A 21,995-nucleotide genomic window follows, 5' to 3' on the forward strand; every position below is an offset into this window, starting at 1 on the left:
TTACCCCAACAACCACCACAGCTTAAAGGTTAGAAACTAAAAGTCACCATAAGCATGTGCTAATATCAAACACTGTCTCTGAAATATATTTGGATGAACATGCATAATTAGGAAGATTTTTCCTAACTCAGAAATTAAGCAGAAATGTTGTGAAAGGTTTTCTGACTTTCACAAACAGCACCACAAAGGTGCTTTCAAATTAAGGCTGAAAAAAAAAATCAAAATATGAAACCATAAGGGAAAAATCCACTGACTACAACTGAACAGAAAAGATTTTAAAGGGGCAAAGACTTCAGATTACTACTTTTTAAAATTCAGATCAGCTTTCAGCAGCCTTAAATATACTCCAAGAGAAAGGATAAACAGGAGAGAAGCCTTCCAGACCGACCTCACTAACACAGCGAGTGTGAAATCACTGCATGTGAATTATGGATCTTGCACAGGTAAGACACAGGAGAGAGCTTAATTAAATAAGTTTATTGTCTAATGTTTACACTTGTTACGTTGCCACTGTAAAGTGCAACAACATAAATAAGTTTTCAGGAACTTCACGTTCCCCCCTTCCCTTCTATGAACACCGCTTTAGGAACCAGGCTTTGTTCTTTAGACTCACAAAAGCAAAGTGGACATGAAGTTTCAGTGGCACAGTCTTCACAAATACATGTTTAAAACAAAACTACGGGGCTGGCTTGGCAGCATGACAGCAGTACCATGCTGTCTCATAGGAAGCCCAGGGCAAGGAATTGACGTGCCCCAGGCCTTGCAATGCAGCAAATCCACCACAAAACCAGTTCACAGATGAGATGGGTATCAGTCTCTGGTAAAATGTTTGCTTGTCCAGCCTTGGAGCTGAGGGGCAGGCGACTGGGTGGGGACACCACCAAGGAGAAGGGAGTGCTGAGTTCAATGATGGCAAAATACAAGTTAAAAAAGTATAAAAAAATTAAGGTACAGGCTACAAATCAACTCTTTCAAGAACACTGGCACGTGGCGTTCTGAACTCAGATTAATTTTTTTCCTATTAAGGATGGGGAAATAAATTTAACATTTTTATGCTGTATGCAAAAATGTTTACCAGTGCCAAACTGATACATTTTGATACCATCTCACTGTAGTGTCTGAACAGCAAGGTAGATGAATTGGTTTCCAGCATTACAGGCAACATTAGATATACTCAAACAAGATAATGTAAACTTTATTCTTAAGGCAGCTGGTACTGATGCTGCACGCAGGCATTGCTCAAGGCCCATTACAGCAATGGGACATGTAGCACTTGAAAACAAGTAAAAAGAAAATAGCATTGTTGGACTAAATGACTCATGTTGTCAAAATACTTTCCCTTTCCCACAAACATGAAATGTTTGGACATCTAGAAAAATAACGCTCCTACTCCTCCAACTTCTGCCTGTTCTTTTACAAATATTTCAAAATACTGATAAATAATGGTGACTGCAAGCAGAATGCCAGTGCCCGACCCAATGGCTCCTAGAAAGTCAGCCAGAACTGAAAGGGCACCAATGCACAAACCACCAAACGCAGCTGCTGTAGGGATATACCTGGAACCAAAACATACATTCATGATCATGCATTTTCATACAAGAGCTCAGAAGCATATCAACTGTTAAAACAACCAGCTAGAATATTTAGAGACAAGCTCAGCTCTGCAGCTGCAACTCTACCATTAACTCTTGAAAGTTTCTAAACCACACTTGCACAACACAGAAATTAAAACAAATATTCACTGATAGGAAAGCTGTATAAACAACTGATCACTGGTAAAGATTTTGATTCATGAGATAACAATTTATTATTATTATTTTTAAATATATGCATGCTATTTAACCTCCACAAGACTAAGATTTGGCTTAAATACAGAGGCATAAATCTGCCTAGCAATGCAGATCTTCAGGCTTTGCACATTGAACAAAAGCCCACTTTTTTGCAGCATTGTTTTAGCTCAGTAATGGTAAATTAGACACCTGTAAAAGTGATGGTGTCTTCCTTTTAAAAACAGAGAAGAGACTGAACCCAAATTCCTTTGTTATTCTGCTTACACAAAAGACACCCTACGTTAATCTCTTCATTAATCCTATATGCACCTTTTGCATTCCAGAGAAAGACAGCTTAATGAGAGCAATATCTTGACTTCTGTAGCAGAAACAAGCTAGATTTTTCCAAGATTTTTCCAAGAACGTTTGTTCTCGTTGACACCTTCCCAGTGCTCTCCATTGCCCAGTAGAGCAGCACAGCTGAAAGTCAGCATTTTCTTACCTGTTAAGCTCATGAACCATTGAAGTATCCCTGTGGCCTCTCATCACCATTTGCTGTTCCTTGAGTTGCTTGGCAACCTGCAGAAACATAATTTGAGGAAATTGCTGCAGTTCTTCCACAGTCATCTGATACTTAGTCACAGTAATAACTGATCAGTAAGGATCAGTCAGTTCTAAATCAGAGGCAGTGTTTGAAAATACAGTCATTAGGCACATTTATCAGAACACCTACATCTTTTGCTGATGAACCAGACACTTCAATCCAAGTCTTCGAGAAAAAAGCGCAGGAGCCCAACATAAAAATTATGTAAACGATTACATGGACAGGATCCTCAAATATTGCACCCATGGATTCTGGAGGGGACAAGTAGTAGCACAGACCACCAACAGGGTAAGAACGAGCAGGGCCGCCGCCACTCACATCCTACAGAAGAGGAAGAAGACAAGTAGGTGTTTCTCACAGACCTCTCATATTCTAATCCTGCATTTATAGAGGAATTCCTCATCAACATTCCAAAAGCCACTTTGCCATACAATAGTCAGAAATTAAGTACTCCAGTCTTCCGCTGGTCAAATACTTGAGTTTCACAATAAAGTAACATATATATACTTATATATTCTTTTTTAAAAAGGTGATTAAGGTACTTACTGCCCACTGTCCTAATAAGTTCACCAAGAAGTTGCCACTAAAACGAACAGACAACATCTGGGAAATAACATAGAGGTTTGAAACTAAGGCAGACTGCAGAATGATGGGAATGTTGGAGGTGTAGAAGAGCTTGATCGGGTAGCTACTGTACTGCCCTCGGTACCGGGCAGACTTGATGGGCAAATCAACACGAAAGCCCTACAAGAAAGAACACAAACACATCAAATTCATTTCTGAGAAAGAAATGCTTCCTAGTATGCCTGCAAGTTATTCCTGAGGATATTTGTTAGATAAACAAGGAGTGCAAAGTCTGGGACAGTAAAGCCTCAGGGCTTCTTGCTACAGACTGAACTACAGACCTTAAGGATTTGTAAGTGTTACTGCTTGGATGTTTTACATTCTTTCTATAGCAAATAAGAGAGAATGTTTGTAAGTAACGTTTCTCTAAAATAACAATTTATAACATTTGGTTTGATGAAACTATGTAATGGCTTTTAACTTAACTGATAAGTATCAGCAGACCTGCCATGTCTCTAAGTCCTTTTTGGGGCAGGCTCCTATCCCAGCATGCCCAAGAAATTTGAAAACCAGAGAATTCAAGTTTTTTTGCTTCCACTCAGTCTGAACTGCTTTGAAGATGCATGGTTAGATACACAAACAAAACACTACAGTCCAATATGCAGGTCTCCTTTAATGTCCATTTTAGGAAATACTCAAGTTTAAAGACAAACCCCAGCTAAGGATCCAATGAAAAATCAAGGGGGAAAAGGCAACAAAAAGCCATGCATTAATTACACTTGTTTTCTAGAACAAATCTGTATTTGGTTCTTCAGCTCTGTTCAAAAGTAGTATTTTCTTTTTAAACTCAACTTCGAATATGAAGTATATTAATTATATGATAGAACCAGAGCAGTTTCATAATCCACTTTTAGTAAAAATACCCAAATAGTGCGTGTGGTGTTTAGTGGAAAGTGAGATGACATCACTGCCTGAGTACAAGCATGTGTGTCCATAACACTGAACAGCTGCAATGCCACAGGGTTATGTTACTGAAGAAACACTATTCAAATTAAGAATAAGTAAGAGCTCCTTACTCTGAATCACAGAAGGGTTGGAAGGGATCAAGGATCCTCAAGGATCACGAATCTCCAATCCCCCTGCCACATGCAGGGCCACCAACCTCCCCATTTAATACCAGACCAGGCTGCCCAGGGCCCCATCCAACCTGGCCTTGAACACCTCCAGGGACGGGGCATCCACAGCCTCTCTGGGCAGCCTGTTCCAGCACCTCACCACTCTCTGTAAAGAACTTCTCCCTGACATCCAACCTGAATCTTCCCTCCTTCAACTTAAAACCATTTCCCCTTGTCCTGCAGTTATCTACCCTTTCAAAGAGTTGAGAACAAGATCTCAAGATCAGATACTTCATTTGTCTACTCTGGCGATTTCTTTTTGCAATGAACACATTACCAGGAGTCCATGACCTTCTACCAATACAGTTTTACAGCTACTACGAGAAATTTCTCTTTTTACCTGAAAATAGATGACTACAGCAAATACAAACACTGTAGCAATCAAATTCATGAGGTTGGGCAAATTCTGTCGGTAAAAAGCCTCCCGCAAGGCGCGGACTTTGTCGGTTCGCGTAGCCAGAAGATGAAACAATGCAATCACAGCACCTTCAAACTCTGTTCCTGGAGAAAGCAGAACAACAGAAGAGACTTGAAACTGTCAATTAATAACAGAGTTTTTAAAAGACCATCACATCTTTCTTCAGGATTTTTTCAAAGTGACAGGTACAAAATAAGATGCAACACGACGTCCGTCCTGTTACAGATGCATCACCACAGCGTGCTGCCTTAACTCACAGGCTGGGAGTCTTTTCTGGGTGTAAGAGGAAGATCAGAAGGAGGAAAAAAAAAAAAAGAAAAAAAAAAAGAAAACTAAAGGGGAGAAAAATAACTTCAAAAAAGTAGTAAAAAACCACAGCAGACAGAAAAGCTCCAAGTTTGGTAACGATGACAGCGAACTAAAATCCCGGCTTAGAACACATGCATTAAATGAGTTAACTTCAGGATGCAAACACAGGATGCATCTTAGCTTGGTATTTACAGTCTCAGCACAACCAAACATTGGCTGAGGAATGGCAGCCTGAAGAAACAATCAACCTTAAAGTAACTGGGAAGCTCCAACTGCAACAGTAACCTACAGCCACAAAAACAGCTGGGTTATAAAGAACTCCCCCAAACAAGCAGAATTTAAACACCCCAATTTCTACAGATTGAGGTGTGCTAAAACGAGGTTATTTCAGTTTGGAAATCAGAAGTTTTCCATCAAGGGGCTGTAGCTCCCATTTTAGCTACTGCAATTCAAATCAATAAAAGCAAACATGCAGGTAATTTACCTTTGTGCGAGTTAAACATTTCCCTCTTCAATGTTAGACAATGGATTTTAGAAGCTAACCATCACACACTAAAACATCTTTTCAAAATCCATCTGATGCACACCTGATCAAGTGTACATACAGCAGACATCCACAGAAACACATCATAACTAATTGTAATAGCACAGGTACCTCTGCCAGTGTTGATGGTAGTGGGACTAAACGCCTTCCAGACAATGGTTTCACAGATATTGGTAGCAATAAAGAGGGAAATACCAGATCCCAACCCATAACCTTTCTGTAGCAACTCATCTAACAGCAGCACAATCAAGCCAGCAACAAATAGCTGCGGGAAAAGAAAAAGAACTGAGCAGAAACAAGAATAAATCAAGTCAGGAATTGCATATTAATCTCGTTTCAGTATTTTCATCATGTTGGAGAGAGCTCATTAAGTTTTTAATTGAAGTATCATTCATCCAGATTTCTGCCCCCTCACATGCACATCACACCTGCCAAAAACCTCTGCGACTTTTCAACACCGGTGCAAGCAAACAGATTACACAGTAAGTATTTATTTCTTTTGAAGTGTTTACATTTGTGCATTTACTGATTTGCTCTACAGGATAATGTCTCAAAGTTGAATTTAGAGCCTTTAGTGAGAAGTCCTCTGTGGCACCGAACAGCAGCTACTGCTTGCAAAATTCCCATTTTTGAAATGAAGCAGCTACTCCCTATCTGAAATATTTATGATACTAATTATCCCAACTTTCTCTTCCTTTAAGGAAGATTTAGAATTTCTCATATGTAGACAGTTAGATATGAAGGATGTTGCTTCGCAGCATTAAAATAAAGGCAACCAAGAACACAGAAGGATTTTTTCCTTCCAACCATACTACATCTAATCAGTTTTAATTACACAAAGAATAGCTCACTACAAACCTGAATTATAATGAGAAGGCAAATGCCAGCACCCATTTCAGCAGGATCTCCATACATTCCAGTCATAACATAGACAATGGCTTGCCCAATGGTAATAATCATCCCAAATACTGCAACAGGACAAGAAGAAAATCTTTATTAAATGACAAATTTCCTGAATTCACCTATCAAAGAAATTCACGCTCCGTGTCTCTGAAGCGGACTGGTTTCCCCTGAATAAAACTGTGTTCAATAACTTGAATCAGAACAGTGCTTACGTTTCTGAGCTCCATTGAACAAGGCTCTGTCTTTCGGTGTATCACCGACTTCAATGATCTTTGCTCCAGCTAGCAGCTGCATGATCAAACCAGAGGTCACAATGGGAGAGATACCCAATTCCATCAACGTACCTAGCAGGAAGAAAATACAAATGCGATTAAAGATCTTCCAGGCTGGATGTGGCTCTGGGCAGCCTGGTCTGGTGGCTGGCGACCCTGCACACAGCAGGGGATTGAAACTAGATGATCACTGTGCTCCTTTTCAACCGGGCCATTCTTTGATTCTCTGATTCCTAAAGGATTATATGCTGAGGATATTAGGCCTGTTAAAAGATTTTAGCTAAAGAACGTTTTTCACAGCTTTTGAAATGTATATTTCAGTACAGGCATACTCTCAACAAAGCCCATTATCAGCTCACAGAAGGGAGCTGTGTAAAAATCTGTGATATCTAAGGCAAACCAAGGTGGCTTTTCACTTTATGTACCTTTGTGGTACAATGTGGGCACTGCAGGTAAGCACACACAGAACCTCAGTGCTTTACACAGTCAGCTTTTTGGCGTACCGTACCAAGAAACCTCTACCAGAAGCATCTTCTACTGCTTCAACTCCCATATTTTGTTCAGTTTAATTGCGAAGACCACAAGATGCTGCAGATCCACAGTGCTTGATAACACCAATCTCCAAACCACAAACTCTATAGATGAGAGCACTGAAGTTTAGGACTTAATGAAACAAACACATCGTTAAGATGTTCTACTCTGCCATCTCACCTACTGGCACAATGTTCACCAAGCTAACAACTTTCAAATGCATACAACAGGAAGACACAACTTCATAAAACATTACTTCTGCAGCACATAGGTTCATTTTCCAGAAAACCTGCCTTCTTTTTCCCCCAGCCTTTCATTCAATGTAATAACAGCTGGGCATCAAGCACTCCACGTACAACAACAGAACCACCACCACGTGCTCTATGCAGATATATTCTCTGCAAGATGTTGTTTAACTACTGATATCTGCTTGAATTATTCTATAAAGTGGTATGAGAGTAGAACAGAATTTACCCTAAGCAATTAAATTCACTCATAAACGCATTTTATTCTGACATTGTCACAATACTCATCAGAGAGATAAAAATGAGAATCAGTGCAAAATTCCTTAGAACTCTGCGAACTTAAGAGCAATTCTGCTCTCACCTGTAGCACAGCAGTGTTCCATCCTAAAATGACCATGATTATTATTAAGAAAACAGTACTTAGCCACAAGAGACTTGCAAAGTGCCCAGAAGAACCAGTGAAAGGGGAAGCATGGCCAACATGGCTGTGAAAGGTCAAAGGAAGCAGAAATGGTATATAACAGATAATCAGACAAGAAGCTTATCTACCCTCATATTCAATTTAAAGGGACTCCTCCTCTGCAGGAAGTATCATGCTTTAATTCCCTTTTCCTGCACACACTGAGCAATTTGCTCAGAAACTGCTGCTGGCAACCTGTGCCACTGCTTGGTGCAATCTAATGTAATTATCTTCACTGCTGTGACGTTTGCCTTTCCTAAACAGTTCCTTCACATTACAGGTCCCATTGCTTCTCTCACTTCCAGCCACTTTGCCAAGGTACAGATGAGGGCACTAACCTTACTTAGAGTCATGCAAGACAAGTCATGGAATCTTAAAATCCTGACTTCCAGCATTAGCTTAATACTTTGACACATTATTTTGGGCTCCATTTGTCTTTTCTACAGTAAACTACTTCGGGTTTGCTACAAAGTAAGCTTAATCATTTCTGCCCTTAGCTTTCCAACCTACATAATTACTACCACAATTACTACCTGTAATGCTGCAGAAGTGTTATGAGGTATAACCAACTTGCACACACAAAGTATTTTCCTTCATAATTAAGAGGAGAAAAGACCCAATGTTTCACATATAATCAGAAAAAGATTGCTTTACAGTAGGATACAGAACCAGCCTGGAAGTTGAGAATCAAGATGCATTTCATTTGAGCATCAAAGGCACTTCCATTCCTAAGACAAAATCCACCTCAGGTATCATTCATCACATCACATCACATCACATCATATCACATCATATCACATCACATCACGGTGTTTCAACACGACAGCTGGGCTTTGTGAAATTTTACACCCAATAATTTTTCCTCACAATCTGTTTGTACCCATAAAAAGAAGAGAAAAGAAAGAATTTACTAACCTCTGTTTGATGCAAGAATGACTCGCATCCAGTAGAAAGGATCTGCTGAATCTGATGACATGATTCCAAATAAAGGTATCTGCCAAAGCACAGAGCAATATTAAACAGATATATGAAGAGAGCTTACATTAATCTAAGAACCTTAACTCGTAATGATTCAACTGCTACACTGTTCAGTATAATGAAATCCAGCCATCTTCTGGTTTTTAAATTGAACCAGACCACACAACAGTGTTAAGTGACAAGCACTGGCCAGATTACTGCAGATGAAGATGTGAGTGGTTGCCATAAGAAGCCATGGAGTACCTCAGCCCTGGAAAAATATCCAAGGAAAGAAACACAAAATAAATAGGTCAGATACCAAAAATGATTAAGAGAACAGAGCATCCCCTCACCATGATATTCCACTGCTTATGAAATACTGATACTCCAGTACTTATTTCACCACAATTTTTGCAGTAGAACAAACTGTAGCCAAACATCTTTGAGAAGACATAAGAAAGCAGGGTTGTTTTGTTTTGATTTTAAACAGCCCTATACAAAATTCCTTTGTAGAACAAATTAAAGATGAAGCGTAAATTCCAACATAAATATTTTCCTCCATCAACTCTGAATACCAACTCTACAGCTGGGAATGTTTTAAAGCATCCTATATGGAGCTGTACAAGTCAGCCAAGTTTATACTGAAAAAAGACATCAATTTTCCATATGTCAGCACTGAAGGACTTTGAGTTCTTTAAAACTCAATCACAAAAGAAGGCCCAGGCAATCCTTTAGATTATTTCCTGAAAACTCTGCTATTATGCTAACTATTTTCAATTAGCTACCATCATCTTTTGTACAGATTCAAATCCTTAATTATGCATATATATAGCAGCTAAGAAACACAAATAAAATCCACACTCTTCTATCTCTGGTATCATTCCCACATCCTCTGTTGAAAAACAGACAGGTTTGGGCCTTTCAACAGCCCTTCAGTTGTAAACATACAAATTATTAAACTGCTGCTACAGAATCTGACTGCAATGGCTAAGTTCAAGTCAATAAATAAATAAAATAGAACATAAAATGCCTAAGGTTGAAGATGCCTGCTTCATTTTAAAGGATCTGGAGGGTCCAAAAGTGCTAAAATAAATAAAGTAATGCATGGACTTTCAGTTTCTGCAGTATCTGAATATTCAACTAACAACACTATGTGTTTATAACCCTAGTTTCTAGGGCTTCCAGGAACTCCTGCAACTATGAATGAATGCAACCATAAACTTTCACAAAGACCTTGGGGGCAGGTAGTATCCTCATCAATATATTCAAAAAGCCACGTTCTAAATGTGAACTTAAACACCTCAGGACAAACATCTGCCCACAATCTCTGCAATCTTTTAGCTCGCTCAAGGATCAGGTAAAAAAAGTCATTTCTGTTCAATCTCATTACTGACTGTTCAAAGCAGTGAACTCCAAAGCTGAAGTTCAAATTTAGCTATGAACAGAGGCTAAAGAATGCATAAAATTGCTCGGCTTGCTTGGGCTACTCAATGAATATTTGCTTTGCTGTTTATCCTGCAGTCAGTATCACTGTTTCATAGGACAGCTCACATCATAACAGCAACGTATTAATTTCTGAAAACATATACATGAACAATAAAGATTATTTTGCATACACAGTCTTCATTCATTAGCAATTAAAACACAAAACTGAAAGCAGATCAACACAAAATGAGAAATTCTCACACGTTCAGCATTTTACATACAGAACACACCCTTTCTGAAACACAGAATACATCCATACATACCTGGCAGCATACTAAGAAAATGAAGAGAGTGATGGCTGTCCATAGCACCTTCTCTCTGAACTGGATCTACAGAACCAATTATAGATATTACTGAGTTAATTGCATTCGGTATTTTCACTCTACTTCACACTAGAGCTAGATGCTGTATTGTTTGGAACTAAACGTGAAAGATACTGAGCCAGGCGGCAACATTTCTCATCAGGAATTATTTTTAATATGATTTCAGATTTTTTAGAGTGACAGCCATGGGCTTCTATGTATTCAAAGACAGCTTGCATGGGATCTGGCAGTGTGCCTGACACTCAGACAGTAGAACACGTTTTATATATAGCATCCTAACTCAGTGAATATTTACCAAAAAACAACAGCATGGCTAAATGTGGACATATCAGAACAAACATGAAATACTAATGCAAAAATCCTTATCTGCTGTGATTTTATCTCTAGGCTTCAACAGATTGACAGCACTGTTTTTTAAGGCTCGAGTTGCTCAAGTGCTGTAAAGTTTTTAGAGACTTAACTGCTAAAGGCAAGGGATTAAAAAACAGAAGAACCATGAGTTTTGGATTAGAAATCAGAGCAGTGAAAGAAGTTCCTCAAAAGTTGTTGCAGGAAGCTTAGATTCACCATTATGTTAATGGAAACAGACTACAAATTTTAGAGGCTTTTTCCCCCTCCAAAGTATTTCTATGGATGTACATTAGGTATTACTTTTAAAAGATTGACAGATCAATGATCATCAGTCAGTAGTACATCAAGAGATCCCCGTGGTCACAACACACAAACCACTCTACGATTCTATGATATGAGTCCATGATTTGAGGCAGAATGCTGCAACTAGTTCCACAAAAGAAGAACCATGAGGTTTAAATTTGAAAGAGAGAAAAGAGAAAAGTACTGAAAGCCTGAGACAGAAAGAAAAGCACTGGAAGAGACCAAGAGAGAGCCCTGTTGCAGTGCTACGTCCAAGTTCCCACCTCTCCTCCACGGACTGTAAACACTGGGATGTGTGTTCACTGCAGACAAGAGCACAGCAGCTACTAAAATGAGACATGAACTGACACACAAAACAGATACAGTGTAAGTAACACATTTCTGCTTCCAACCACTGATGCTGCCTGTAGAGAAGTAACAAGAGAAAAGGTTAGTGGCTAGTTTTATAGGCCCTGAACACCCACAAACAAGAATCTGTAAACTGAGGCAGCAGGACAACTCCCCAGACAAAAGGAATTCAGAATTAGTCTGCAACTTTGTAAGTGAAAGCATACATTTAATTTGAGGCAAAGTAGTTCCAGTAATTTAATGTATTTACTGATACAGACTCACTTCTAAAAGAGGCCAGGTGCTAAAAATACATACAGTACAAAGTTAAAAAAAGAAAAAGTGACAGCAGCAAATAAATCCAGCGTCTTGTCTTAGATTTTATGAAGTGCTGACCCACTTTGCCAAGCGCTGTTTCAATTTCATTGTTCAGATTTAAAGTACAGGCTTTAAAAAAGAAAAATGTTGAGCAGAACAGTTTCTGCAGCCCAAAGCTTAACATTAGCTTCTGGGGTATCAGTCTCCTCAACTACCCTGGCCCTCAAGTCAATTAAAGTGAGCATTAGAGAAATCCTGCAATACCCAAATCACACTTGGTTCACAGGGAACGGTCTCTGTGATTCAAAGAAACAAAAAAGAGAAAAGAAAAAGGAGGCACTCGAATCCATACGCAAAAAGCAGCAAAATACCAACTGGTACCAAAATATTCCAGCCACAAACAACAACGAGCACAAAAAGTGTGCATTTCACCGTCTGATCAGATCCTACTGGACATTTTCCTCTTTTGGTATTTTTCTCACTTACAGCTCATAAAGATAAATGGACGTGAGCCCCATCATCCTGGTGTTCTGAACACTGTGTTCCACTTCATGTCTGTGAAGTAGCTGAGAGATCTGTGCGTGCAGCATGAACAAACATAACAACTACAAAAAAGCAACACTTGCTTCTGTCAGCCAACATCTCTAAATGACAAAAGCAACACTCCCTAGTGACAGAAAAAGCTCACTTCCTTCATCAAAAATAATGGGAAAAGGTCCAATGAGAGCCCACCTGAATGAAAACTTCGTGCTCTCTGCACAGTCAACAATCACTGAATTTAAGCTTAGAGATTTTTTTTTCTAGTTTGTTATCTTTGTTTCTTGTCCCAGCCTTAACCAGCCCACTAAAATAATTACTAATGATGCCTGCCAGTGACAGCTTGCAAGAAAACAATAAATACAAAAGACTTGTTAAACAGAACAGCCTAAGTCGCTTGATAGACTATACATAAGCAAGGAACATTAAGTAAAATGGTCAAAATACTCTTCAGTCTTGGGAAGGACGTTCCCAAGTATATCCTTCACTTCAAATTTGTACAAAGCTGGCAACAGACAATCACTGCTTAGCCAGTGACCTAGATAGCAAAAGAGACAAAATGACCCAAGTAGCAAGGACAACAACTGCTCTGGGCATCCTTCACCAGCTGATGGAGGACGCCGACAAACCATGTCTCTCCTCCTACTCTTTCCTTCCTCAGAGAAAGGAAGAAACCAAGAGAAAATCACAACTGTTGCAGAGCTTTACGGAAACTTCAGTATCTGTAGATTTGTCTCAGCTGTCTCATCAACCCCACTTCAATACAAGAAATGGGACAGATGGATGTAACAAACTCATTCAAAAATATGCCATAAACAAACACAAGAAGATTGTACTGAACTTGAAAGCTGCAGAAACACAGTGGGTTATCTTCCACTCGATCAGGTGCATCCCAATCTTTCACAAGGTCTGGCTCTGGAGACTCAAGAAGCCTTTGTCTGAGTGGTATCACTTGCCTGAAGATCTGTCCCGAGAGGGAAAGACAACTTGGACTGGCAGATAAGGCAAAGAGCCAAGGGATCAACCTTCTTAGAAATAAGTCCCAGAGGGGGACAATCTGCAGTTTTTACCGTATCTTTTCCATTCAAGCCAGCACGTGGCTACCAGAAAAATCATCTCTGCATCCAGACCTAACCCTCAGGAACCTCTCAACAGCGTGAGAATATTCTCCAGGACGGTACCATGCTCACAGGTATGGATTTCTTTCTAACAATAAAAATCAGCATTTACCTCTTATTTTCTAGTGTGGCTGGCATGAAAATTCCATAAATTTGCTACTCTAATTCGAATCTTTGTCAGCGAGGTGATACATGACTGTTTGAGTATTAGTAAAAAAGCTTATTTTCACTATTATTATTATTTTTGACAGGGACAGTCTCTTCCTATCTACAGAAATTAACTATTTTTGATCTAGAAAACAGGCAAAGAAATGGGTTCTAAGGCTACAGGGATAGGCCAGATGTAAATGAACTCATTTCATTGGTCTCAGAACAGAGAGAAGCATCACAGCTAGTAGGTTATGTGAACCTTATCACAAACCACCTCATCAAGTGGAAAAACGGCTTTGGAGGAAAAACTATTTTGAGGGAAAAAATCCACAGGAAAAAAAGCCTGAAAATTCCATTGTGGTATGTTAACATCGATGTAGTTGTAAGGAACTGAATACAATAAATTCAGTCCAGAGATAAGACATTTAAAAACCAAACTGAGTTAGTACCATTAGCATATGGAAGAATTTGATTTGCCAGAAGGCTGTCAGGAATTCATTATGATGATAATCTTTTACCTTAATGTGGATTTCCTTTCTCCCAAAGGATATGCCCTACCTTAGGGCCCACTATCTGCAATTGTATTGTGGTGTGGAGATGAACGCATTATTCTCTTATCTGAGAACACATTAAGGTAAAAACACAATGTAGCACTCACCTTTCTTTCTGGCTTCTGGATTTCAGGTAAAACTGCACAGAATGGCTTAATAACTTCTAAAAATTTAACTGTTGTAGAAAAAATGAACAAAAAAGGAGTAAGAAGAAAATATTCTACTGCACTTGTATGATTTATAAAGCTTCATACTTCATATATCTTCTAAGGAAAAAAATAAAGCGTAAGAACACTACAGGTGAATTACTTCATCAACACTCTGAGAAGCAGAGTGTTGATGCAGAGAAGTAATGCATTTCTTGAAGGAAGTGAAAAATGAACATGAAGCACAAATGACTTAGCTTGGAAGGGACTTCAAAGATCATCCAGTTCCAGGCCTCTGCCACAGGCAGGGTTGTCACCCACTGGCTGCCCATGGCCCCATCCAGCCTGGCCCTGCACACCTCCAGGGATGGGGCATCCACAGCCTCTTTGGACAGCCTGTGCCAGTGCCTCACCTCTGAGTGAAAAATTTCCCCCAACATCTAAACTAAATCTCTCCTCTTTTAATTGAAATCCTCAGTCCTATCACTACCAGACTGTATAGAAATTTTATCTCCCTTCTGCTTATAAGCTCCCTTTATGTACCAGAAGGCTACCAGGTCTCCCCCGAGCCTTCTCCAAGTAGAACAACCCAAGCTTCCTCAGCCATTCTTGACAGAAGATGTTCAGCCCTCTGAACATCTTTGTCTGCCCTCCTATGGACCTATTCCAAAAGCTCCACACCTTTCCTGAGGTCCAGACCTGGATGCAGCACTGCAGGTGGGGGCCTCAGAAGGGCAGAGCAGAGGGGGACAATCCCCTCCCTCTCCCTGCTATCACCTCTCTTCTGCTGCAGCCCAGAATACAGTTGGCCTTCTGGGCTGCAAGAGCAGTCTGCTGGCTCACATCCACCTTCTCATCCACCTGAACCCCAAACCCAACTCCACAGAGCTGCTCTCAATGCTCTCTTCTCCCGCTCTGTACCCCTGACTGGAACTGCCCGACCCAAAAGCAATGCCTTGCACGTAGCCTTGTTACAACTCATTAGCATCTCACTTTTCAAGCCTTGGAAACGTGGAAAAGAATTTTCAAGAGACTGGCCCATCCTTTGTTCCACGGCCAGAATCACCTGCGATGCAGCAGTGAACTGAATCACATCCCACCTAAAAATACCCGACCCAGCGCTTCTGTCAAGCACAGAAGCAATGGATGCACCTACCTAGGAAATAATAGGCATTACGCATCTATTTCGATGACGGGAAAAAAAAAAAACACTGACATATCTTCAGATACCTTCAAATCGCTGCCACACGTATTTCGACCGAAGTTTTCGGGATTTAACTTCTCCAACTCCCTCCGCAGTTTCTCCGTTAAAACCGCGGCACGGCTCAGCAGCCTCGGCTCTTTGCTACGAAAAGCCCAACAACCCGAAGCACGGGGCGGGCGGTTTCCCTGCCAAACCTCCCGCAGCGCTCCCAGCCCGCTACGCGCGGCTCTCCACAGCCGCCAGCCGCGGTTCCCCTCACAGATCCGCGCCCCGCACCGCGCCGCGTGTGGAAACGCCGCGCCGATCCCCGCGCACACCGCCGCGCCCGGCTCCTCCCGCACCGACCGCCCCTCACACGGCTCCCCGTGTCCCGCAGGAGCCGGCCAAGGCGCCACGTCCGACCGGAGAAGCCGGACGTGACCCGCCGCCGAGCCGTGAGGTGGCCGCCTCGCCGCCCTTCGCTCCCCCACCGCTCCCTCCGGGCCGCGTCCTCCCCTCGCCGCGGCCGCCCGCGCTGCCGTACTCACTGCCCATGGCGGCGGGGCCGGCCGCTGCCTCACCGCTGTCAGCGCCGCTCCCCTCCCCCACCGCGTTCCCTCCGCCGCCGTCACGTGACGCGGCGCGCAGAAGCCCGCGCAGGCGTCGCTGCGGCCGCCTCTGCCCGCTGCCTGCGGCGGTGCCGCCGCTCCCTGGGCTGGGTGGAAGTCCGCGAGAATTGCGTTTCGCGGATTCGTTGCCACAATCACTCTGAACGGTTTTATTCAATAGCTTCCCTCAGCTGAAGTCGCTTAAACAAGGCTTTTTTTTTTTATCCAGTTTGTATAGTCGGAATTTTACAAGCGGTCCCGAGTTACCCCGTGGCAGTTAGGCTCACCTGTAGTTTCCTGAGTTTTCTGATAAATGACAGCAGCATGAACAGTTTGAAAGAACTCCAAGATCATCCAGTCCAACCCCAACCCACCCCCGCCGTGCCTGTGAATCACAGAGTTATAGAATCCTAGAATCAGAAAGGCTGGAAGAAAGCTCCAAGAACGCTGAGTCCAACCGTCCACTACCACCAATGTCCCCCCTACCCCACGTCCCTCATTGCCACATCCATCCTCTTCTTGAGCATCTTCAGGCGCAGTGACTCCACCACATCCCTGGGCAGCCTGTCCAATGCCTCAGCGCTCATCCCGGGAAGAAACTGTTCCAACATCCAGCCTGAATCTCGCCTGGCACAACTTGAAGCAATAGCCTCTCATCCTACTACTGATACCTAGGAGCAAAGGCCGGCCCCCCCTCACCACGACCTCCTTTCAGGCAGTTGTAGAGAGCAATAAGACCTCTTCTGAGCCTCCTCTTCTCCACACTGAACAATCCCTGTTTCCTCTGTCACGCCCCTGAAGATTTGGGCTCCAGACCCCTCACAGCTCCATTGCCCCAGTGTCTTTCACATGGTGAGGCACCTAAAATTGAGCACAGTACCGAGGTGCTCCTTCACCAGCGCTGAGTAGAGACAACAATCACCTCTCGTGCCACCAGTAATTGGCCTTACATCTCACCTCGAGATGCCTCATCAGTAAGAGTGGTGTACCTTAGGGATCAGTACTGGAACCGATGCTGTTCAGTGTCTTCATCAGTGACATCAACAGTGGGATCAAGGGCACTCTCAGCAAGTTTGTGAATGACATGCCTGAGCAGTGGGATAGCACTCAGAGAGACCTAGACAGTCTTGAGAGGTGGGATCAGGTGAACTTCATACGGTTCAACAAATCCAAGTCCAATGTCTTGCACCTGAATCACAGCAATCCTTACTGTCTGTATGAGCTGGGGGATGTAAGGACGGAGCACAGCCCTGCCAAAAATGACTTGGGGTACTGGTGGATAGGAAGCTTGACATAAGCAGCAATGCGCACTCGCAGCCCAGAAAGCCAACTGTATCCGGGGCTGCATCAAAAGAACTGTGGGTCAGCAGGGTGAGGGAGGTGATCCTGCCCCTCTGCCCTGAGCTGGTGAGACCTCACCTGGAGTACTGCATCCAAATGTGGAGTCCTCAGTACAGGAGAAACATGGACCTGTTAGAGCTGATGGCCACAGAATTGGTCCATGGAATGGAACACTTTCCCTACAAGAACACACAGAGATGTGGGGATGTTCAGCCTGGAAAAGAGAAGGCTCTGGGGAGACATGATAGAAGCCTTTCAGTATCAAAAGGGGGATTCTAAGAAAGGACAGAGACTCTTTAGCATGATCTGTTGATAGGATAAAGGGAAATTGATTCAAACTATAAGAGGAGAGATTTAGATTGGATAAAAGGAAGACATTTTTTACAAATGAGATAGAGAGGCACTGGAATGAGTTGCCCAGACTCATGAATGAGTTTCAGGAGGTTTCTTGCAATTAATATGGGTCCAGATTTTTAGCTGTACTTATCAGTTCCAGCTGACTGACTGGCTCTTAGCAAACCTAGACACATGCAAGTTACTGGTCCATTTTATCTGAAGGCTGATAAAAGAGCCAGGAGGCTCCTTCAATCTATCCTAACACAGGTGCACCATTGAGGCAGTATTACAGCATCATTTATGAGTGGGTTACCAATTATTGAAGTTTTTTTAAAAAAATAGTTTTCTTTGCTCATTCCAAGTTAATATTACTATGGCATTCAAAACTTTAAGGCTTCAAAATTAAGACTAGTCTTGTTAAACTCATAAAATAATATCATTATTACTAAAACATTTGTTCTAAAATATTTTTCTTCCTTTAACCAAGTCACTGCTGCCTTCAGTGAGCTGCTCAACCTAACATCTCTTTCCCTTGATGTCTTTATTTTTCCTTCCAGTCTTGCACTTCCAGCTAAAAATCCTGAACACGTCCTTAACTTCTCAGTCATTACCTCTGCATTTCATTCCATGTGCCACAATGCACAAGAGCTGTAACACTTCCTCTCTTTCTAGTTAGCTTTTTTTTACTAACATACAGAGCTTCATTTCTGCTTTAATAACCCACAGATTTCTCTTGCCCAAGGACTGGGCCCTACTCTGTTACCACTCACCCAACTTGCATACCATTTTATTCAGCACTTCCCTGAATTGCATGTCCTGCACAGGGAACTTGTTCCCATTGTCAAGCAGCACCCTCATCTGAAGCTTTCAAGATTTCTGCCCCTCTTTTCTGCAATTATTTTAAACTGAGTATATCATTTTCCTCTGACTGCTTTACAGGAGCTACTGGTAACACAGGTTTCTCCTTTGCCTTCCTTTCCCCTTTTTTTTCCCTTTCCTAACCCATTCTTTTTCAATTATTCAGTCAATATTTTTTTTAGTACAGTGTGCAGATTTACAAATTCACTGCTATAGGGCACATTCCCAGCTAAGCCACTGCAAGATAAGTTTACCAATATTATCACTGCAGAAGTTGTATGAGTGATCTAGCAGGTGTAAATGCAAGAGCTTCCTTCACTGCCCAGCATTTTGGAGGGGCAGGTATCAGTATGAACAAGGGCCCCCTAAAGGCAGGTAGTCCAAGAATTGCAAAAGCAAACCAGCACTTGTCCAAGGCGAGCCAAGTCTGCATGCAGAGCTGAGTACAGCACACAGGAGGAAAACAGCCTTGTGTATATCCAAAATCAGTAGGGGAGCTGTGTTAATGTCTAACTCAGCACGGGCTTTGTGTTGCTCCTGGTAGCTGTTAGCCATCACAAAACAGCAGTATTCTGCAGATAATTCTACACCAGCAATACCTAAGAGTGGAGCCAAAGCTGTTCCTTCCCTACTCCAGCACAGCAATGTTGGGCTGGGGGCATTTAGCCAAGCAGCACTACAGTAACAGTGCTCCCAAAGGCAGAGTAAAACAGACTCTGAACACTCAGCCATCCTTTACTTGGTTAAAACAACCTGCATTGCCTCTGTGTGGGTGGTGTATAAGGGGGCCAGGTTCAGGCAACGTGCAAAATGCTGGGTCTGTTCTGCCCTTGTGTATTGTCACAGTGAGGAATGTCTTTTTTTTTGTTATTATTATTATTACTATATTTTGTTATATTATTATATTTTTTGTTATTATTTTTGTTATAATGTTATCGTCAGTTTGGAGTCAAAGCTGATGATTGTGCCATATAATTTTCCTAGCTACAGCTGCAGCCAAAGCAGTGTTGCTTTTCTGCCTCATATTTTCTGCTTACTGATACTGAAGTTCTTTGTGAGCAGAGTATTGAGAAGTAAATTACACAAAAAGTACCAAGCAAACAATTGCCCTTTTGGGCAAGGTCTCTGAGAAACTAAAGTATATACCCCAAGTATTTTCCTTTATCTAGACAAAATGCAACCACAACCCTGTGAAAGTACAGCTGCTAGTAGATGATATTCAAGGATAAAAGCAGTAAGGAGTAAAGGAGAGGCAGAGCTCCAGATACAATACGAAAGTGATTTCTCCACGGAAAAGCATACTGCTCAGGAACCATAGTAAGAAATCCCTGGAAATCTCTGAGCAGAATTTTAAACCAGAATATATCTTGACTACATAAAGCCTAAAAAGTTGTGCAGTTTGCCAGAATAAAGTGGAAGAAACATGACTTCATGTCAGGAGGGATGTGCTGAAGAAGTTACGTGAAACAGACAACAACACAGAGATTACAGAGGTTGTTTATGGGTCACATAGAGTTAATGAATTTATGTGCAAGTCAGAGCAGCTTTTGGAAGCTGTTCCACCAGGTAAATGCAAACTGTGCCTACGCTCCTAATGTAACACTGTTTTTCATGTAGGAGTGCTGTACTTGGTTAAATCCCACTTGCTTCTTCCTAAAAGGCTTTTGTGCACAGTGGGTTTGGTTTATTCAAGCACACTCCCAAATAAGTAGGGAAGGTGCTCATTTCACACTGCCAACAAGATTGGAAAAGGGAAAAACTCTTTGGTGATGGGCAAGCTGCCTCAGGACAGCAGGAAGGGGACTGGTCCAGGCAGCTTTCACCTCCTTTTGCCATCTATCTTCATTATTCTCCTGATTAAGTTCAATGTTATGGTCTTTTATCTGTTGCAATCCAAAAAAGACAAATTTATTTCCCCAGATGACACCTATGCTGAAACCTCCCCTCAGGGAACGCCAGGAGCTGCACTCTGACTGATGAGGTGCAGAGCACTTGGCTACAGACACGTCTCACTCACTGGGAGCGGAGTTTGGGAACAAGCAGGTAAAGGGCAGTTTTAGCATTTCTTCAAAATGCATTAAGTTGAAAAAGTCACACAACCAGAAGGAAAAGAACAGTGTTAGAACAGAGTCTTAAGGAAGACCCTACAAATCCTTTGTGGAGCTCTAGCTGACACCTGCACTACTCTTCTAACTAGACACTGAGTCCCCACATCTGTGTGAGAAAGGAGAATTACTCTCGTTGGAGGGAGAAGCAGGGTGTCATGAGAGTCAGTGAGAAGAAGGGGAAGTCTTGTGGTCACTCCTCGAATCTGAGAGCTCAGCTAATCTCTATTCACCTTGCTGTGTTATTGGATCAGAGGTTCTCCAAAGCCAACAGGCCACACACCTACATCACAGAATGGGTTGGGGTGGAAGGAACTTTACAGATCATCTCATTCCAAACCACTTGCTTGGGGTAGAGATGCTTTCCATTAGACCACGCTGCTCAAAGCCCCATCAAACCGGATGATGAGTTCTGCCTTTTTGTTTTGTGAGGGTTATTATTTGTTATCATATGAAGAATACTGTAAACTCTGAGGGGTTTGTGGGTTTTTTTGGTAAAAAATAAAATATTTGAAACCCCCTAGAGGACAAAAAAAAAAAACCAAAACAACAACATAAAGAAAGGCTGGACATCTTGATCTCTGCACAATGAGAAGATTTCTAGAAACCTTCAAATTGACACAGTAGAAGCACGAGGCACTCCTGTGCTTACTGCAGTCTGTATGTAGTGTTCAGGTTTCTTTGACTTTTCTAACTCTAATCAATTCTGAGTTAGAATTACTTTTCCATTTGTAAAGGTTTTCCCTTCATGTGGCTTGAACACCTGTATCTGTTTGAGCTCTTCCAGAAAACCTGGATGATTATCCTCCTGTTCTGTCATTTACTTCAATTTATTTCACTTATTTCTTCTACAGTCTGTTTTAGTCACTTTTTTTTTCACTGCAAATAAAAGCCTTTTGCTCAGGAATCTCCCAGCGGGCCTCCAAATGGGAACTCACACAAAGAGAAAACAAAACCAAACCAAGTCATGAGATTGTTGTTGTTTTGTTATCAAATAGTCCCTCAGAGCAGCTTTTGGGAGATTTTTTTTTTTTTTTTAATGAGCTCCTTTGACTTTCTAATTCTCCCATCCCTCACCCTTGAAGCTTCCAGTGTATTTGAAAGGGGCCTCACTATTGCAGCTTTCAGCACGTGTCCCTTGAACTCTTTACAGCCTGTCCTATTTCACTTTTCTGTTTTACTTGCCACAGTTCTGGACTTTCTT

The 21,995-nt window shown here is 41.8% G+C and overlaps 1 protein-coding gene across 5 annotated transcripts; it reads right to left on the minus strand.

Moving 5' to 3' along the window:
* Positions 1-458: 458 nt before the first annotated feature.
* On the minus strand, positions 459-16,221 carry SEC61A2 (SEC61 translocon subunit alpha 2). Of its 5 annotated transcripts, none has more exons than XM_052681232.1 (13): positions 16,092-16,123; positions 14,322-14,389; positions 11,477-11,617; positions 10,500-10,565; positions 8,710-8,788; positions 6,499-6,630; positions 6,242-6,351; positions 5,495-5,648; positions 4,453-4,613; positions 2,920-3,117; positions 2,503-2,694; positions 2,272-2,348; positions 459-1,556 (listed from the first exon to the last, which is right to left on the minus strand). In XM_052681232.1, the coding sequence occupies exons 5-13, from the start codon at positions 8,768-8,770 to the stop codon at positions 1,370-1,372; spliced, it is 1,272 nt and encodes a 423-aa protein (XP_052537192.1). In that variant the 5' UTR covers positions 8,771-8,788; positions 10,500-10,565; positions 11,477-11,617; positions 14,322-14,389; positions 16,092-16,123; the 3' UTR covers positions 459-1,369. The 5 variants fall into 5 exon arrangements, with proteins under 5 accessions (XP_052537192.1, XP_052537193.1, XP_052537191.1 ...); XM_052681233.1 differs by having other exon boundaries at positions 11,477-11,556; positions 16,092-16,106; XM_052681231.1 differs by lacking the exon at positions 11,477-11,617 and having other exon boundaries at positions 16,092-16,221.
* Positions 16,222-21,995: the final 5,774 nt, after the last annotated feature.

Source organism: Tympanuchus pallidicinctus, unplaced genomic scaffold, assembly GCF_026119805.1.
Source record: "Tympanuchus pallidicinctus isolate F22 unplaced genomic scaffold, pur_lepc_1.0 scaffold19, whole genome shotgun sequence".
NCBI lineage: Eukaryota > Metazoa > Chordata > Aves > Galliformes > Phasianidae > Tympanuchus > Tympanuchus pallidicinctus.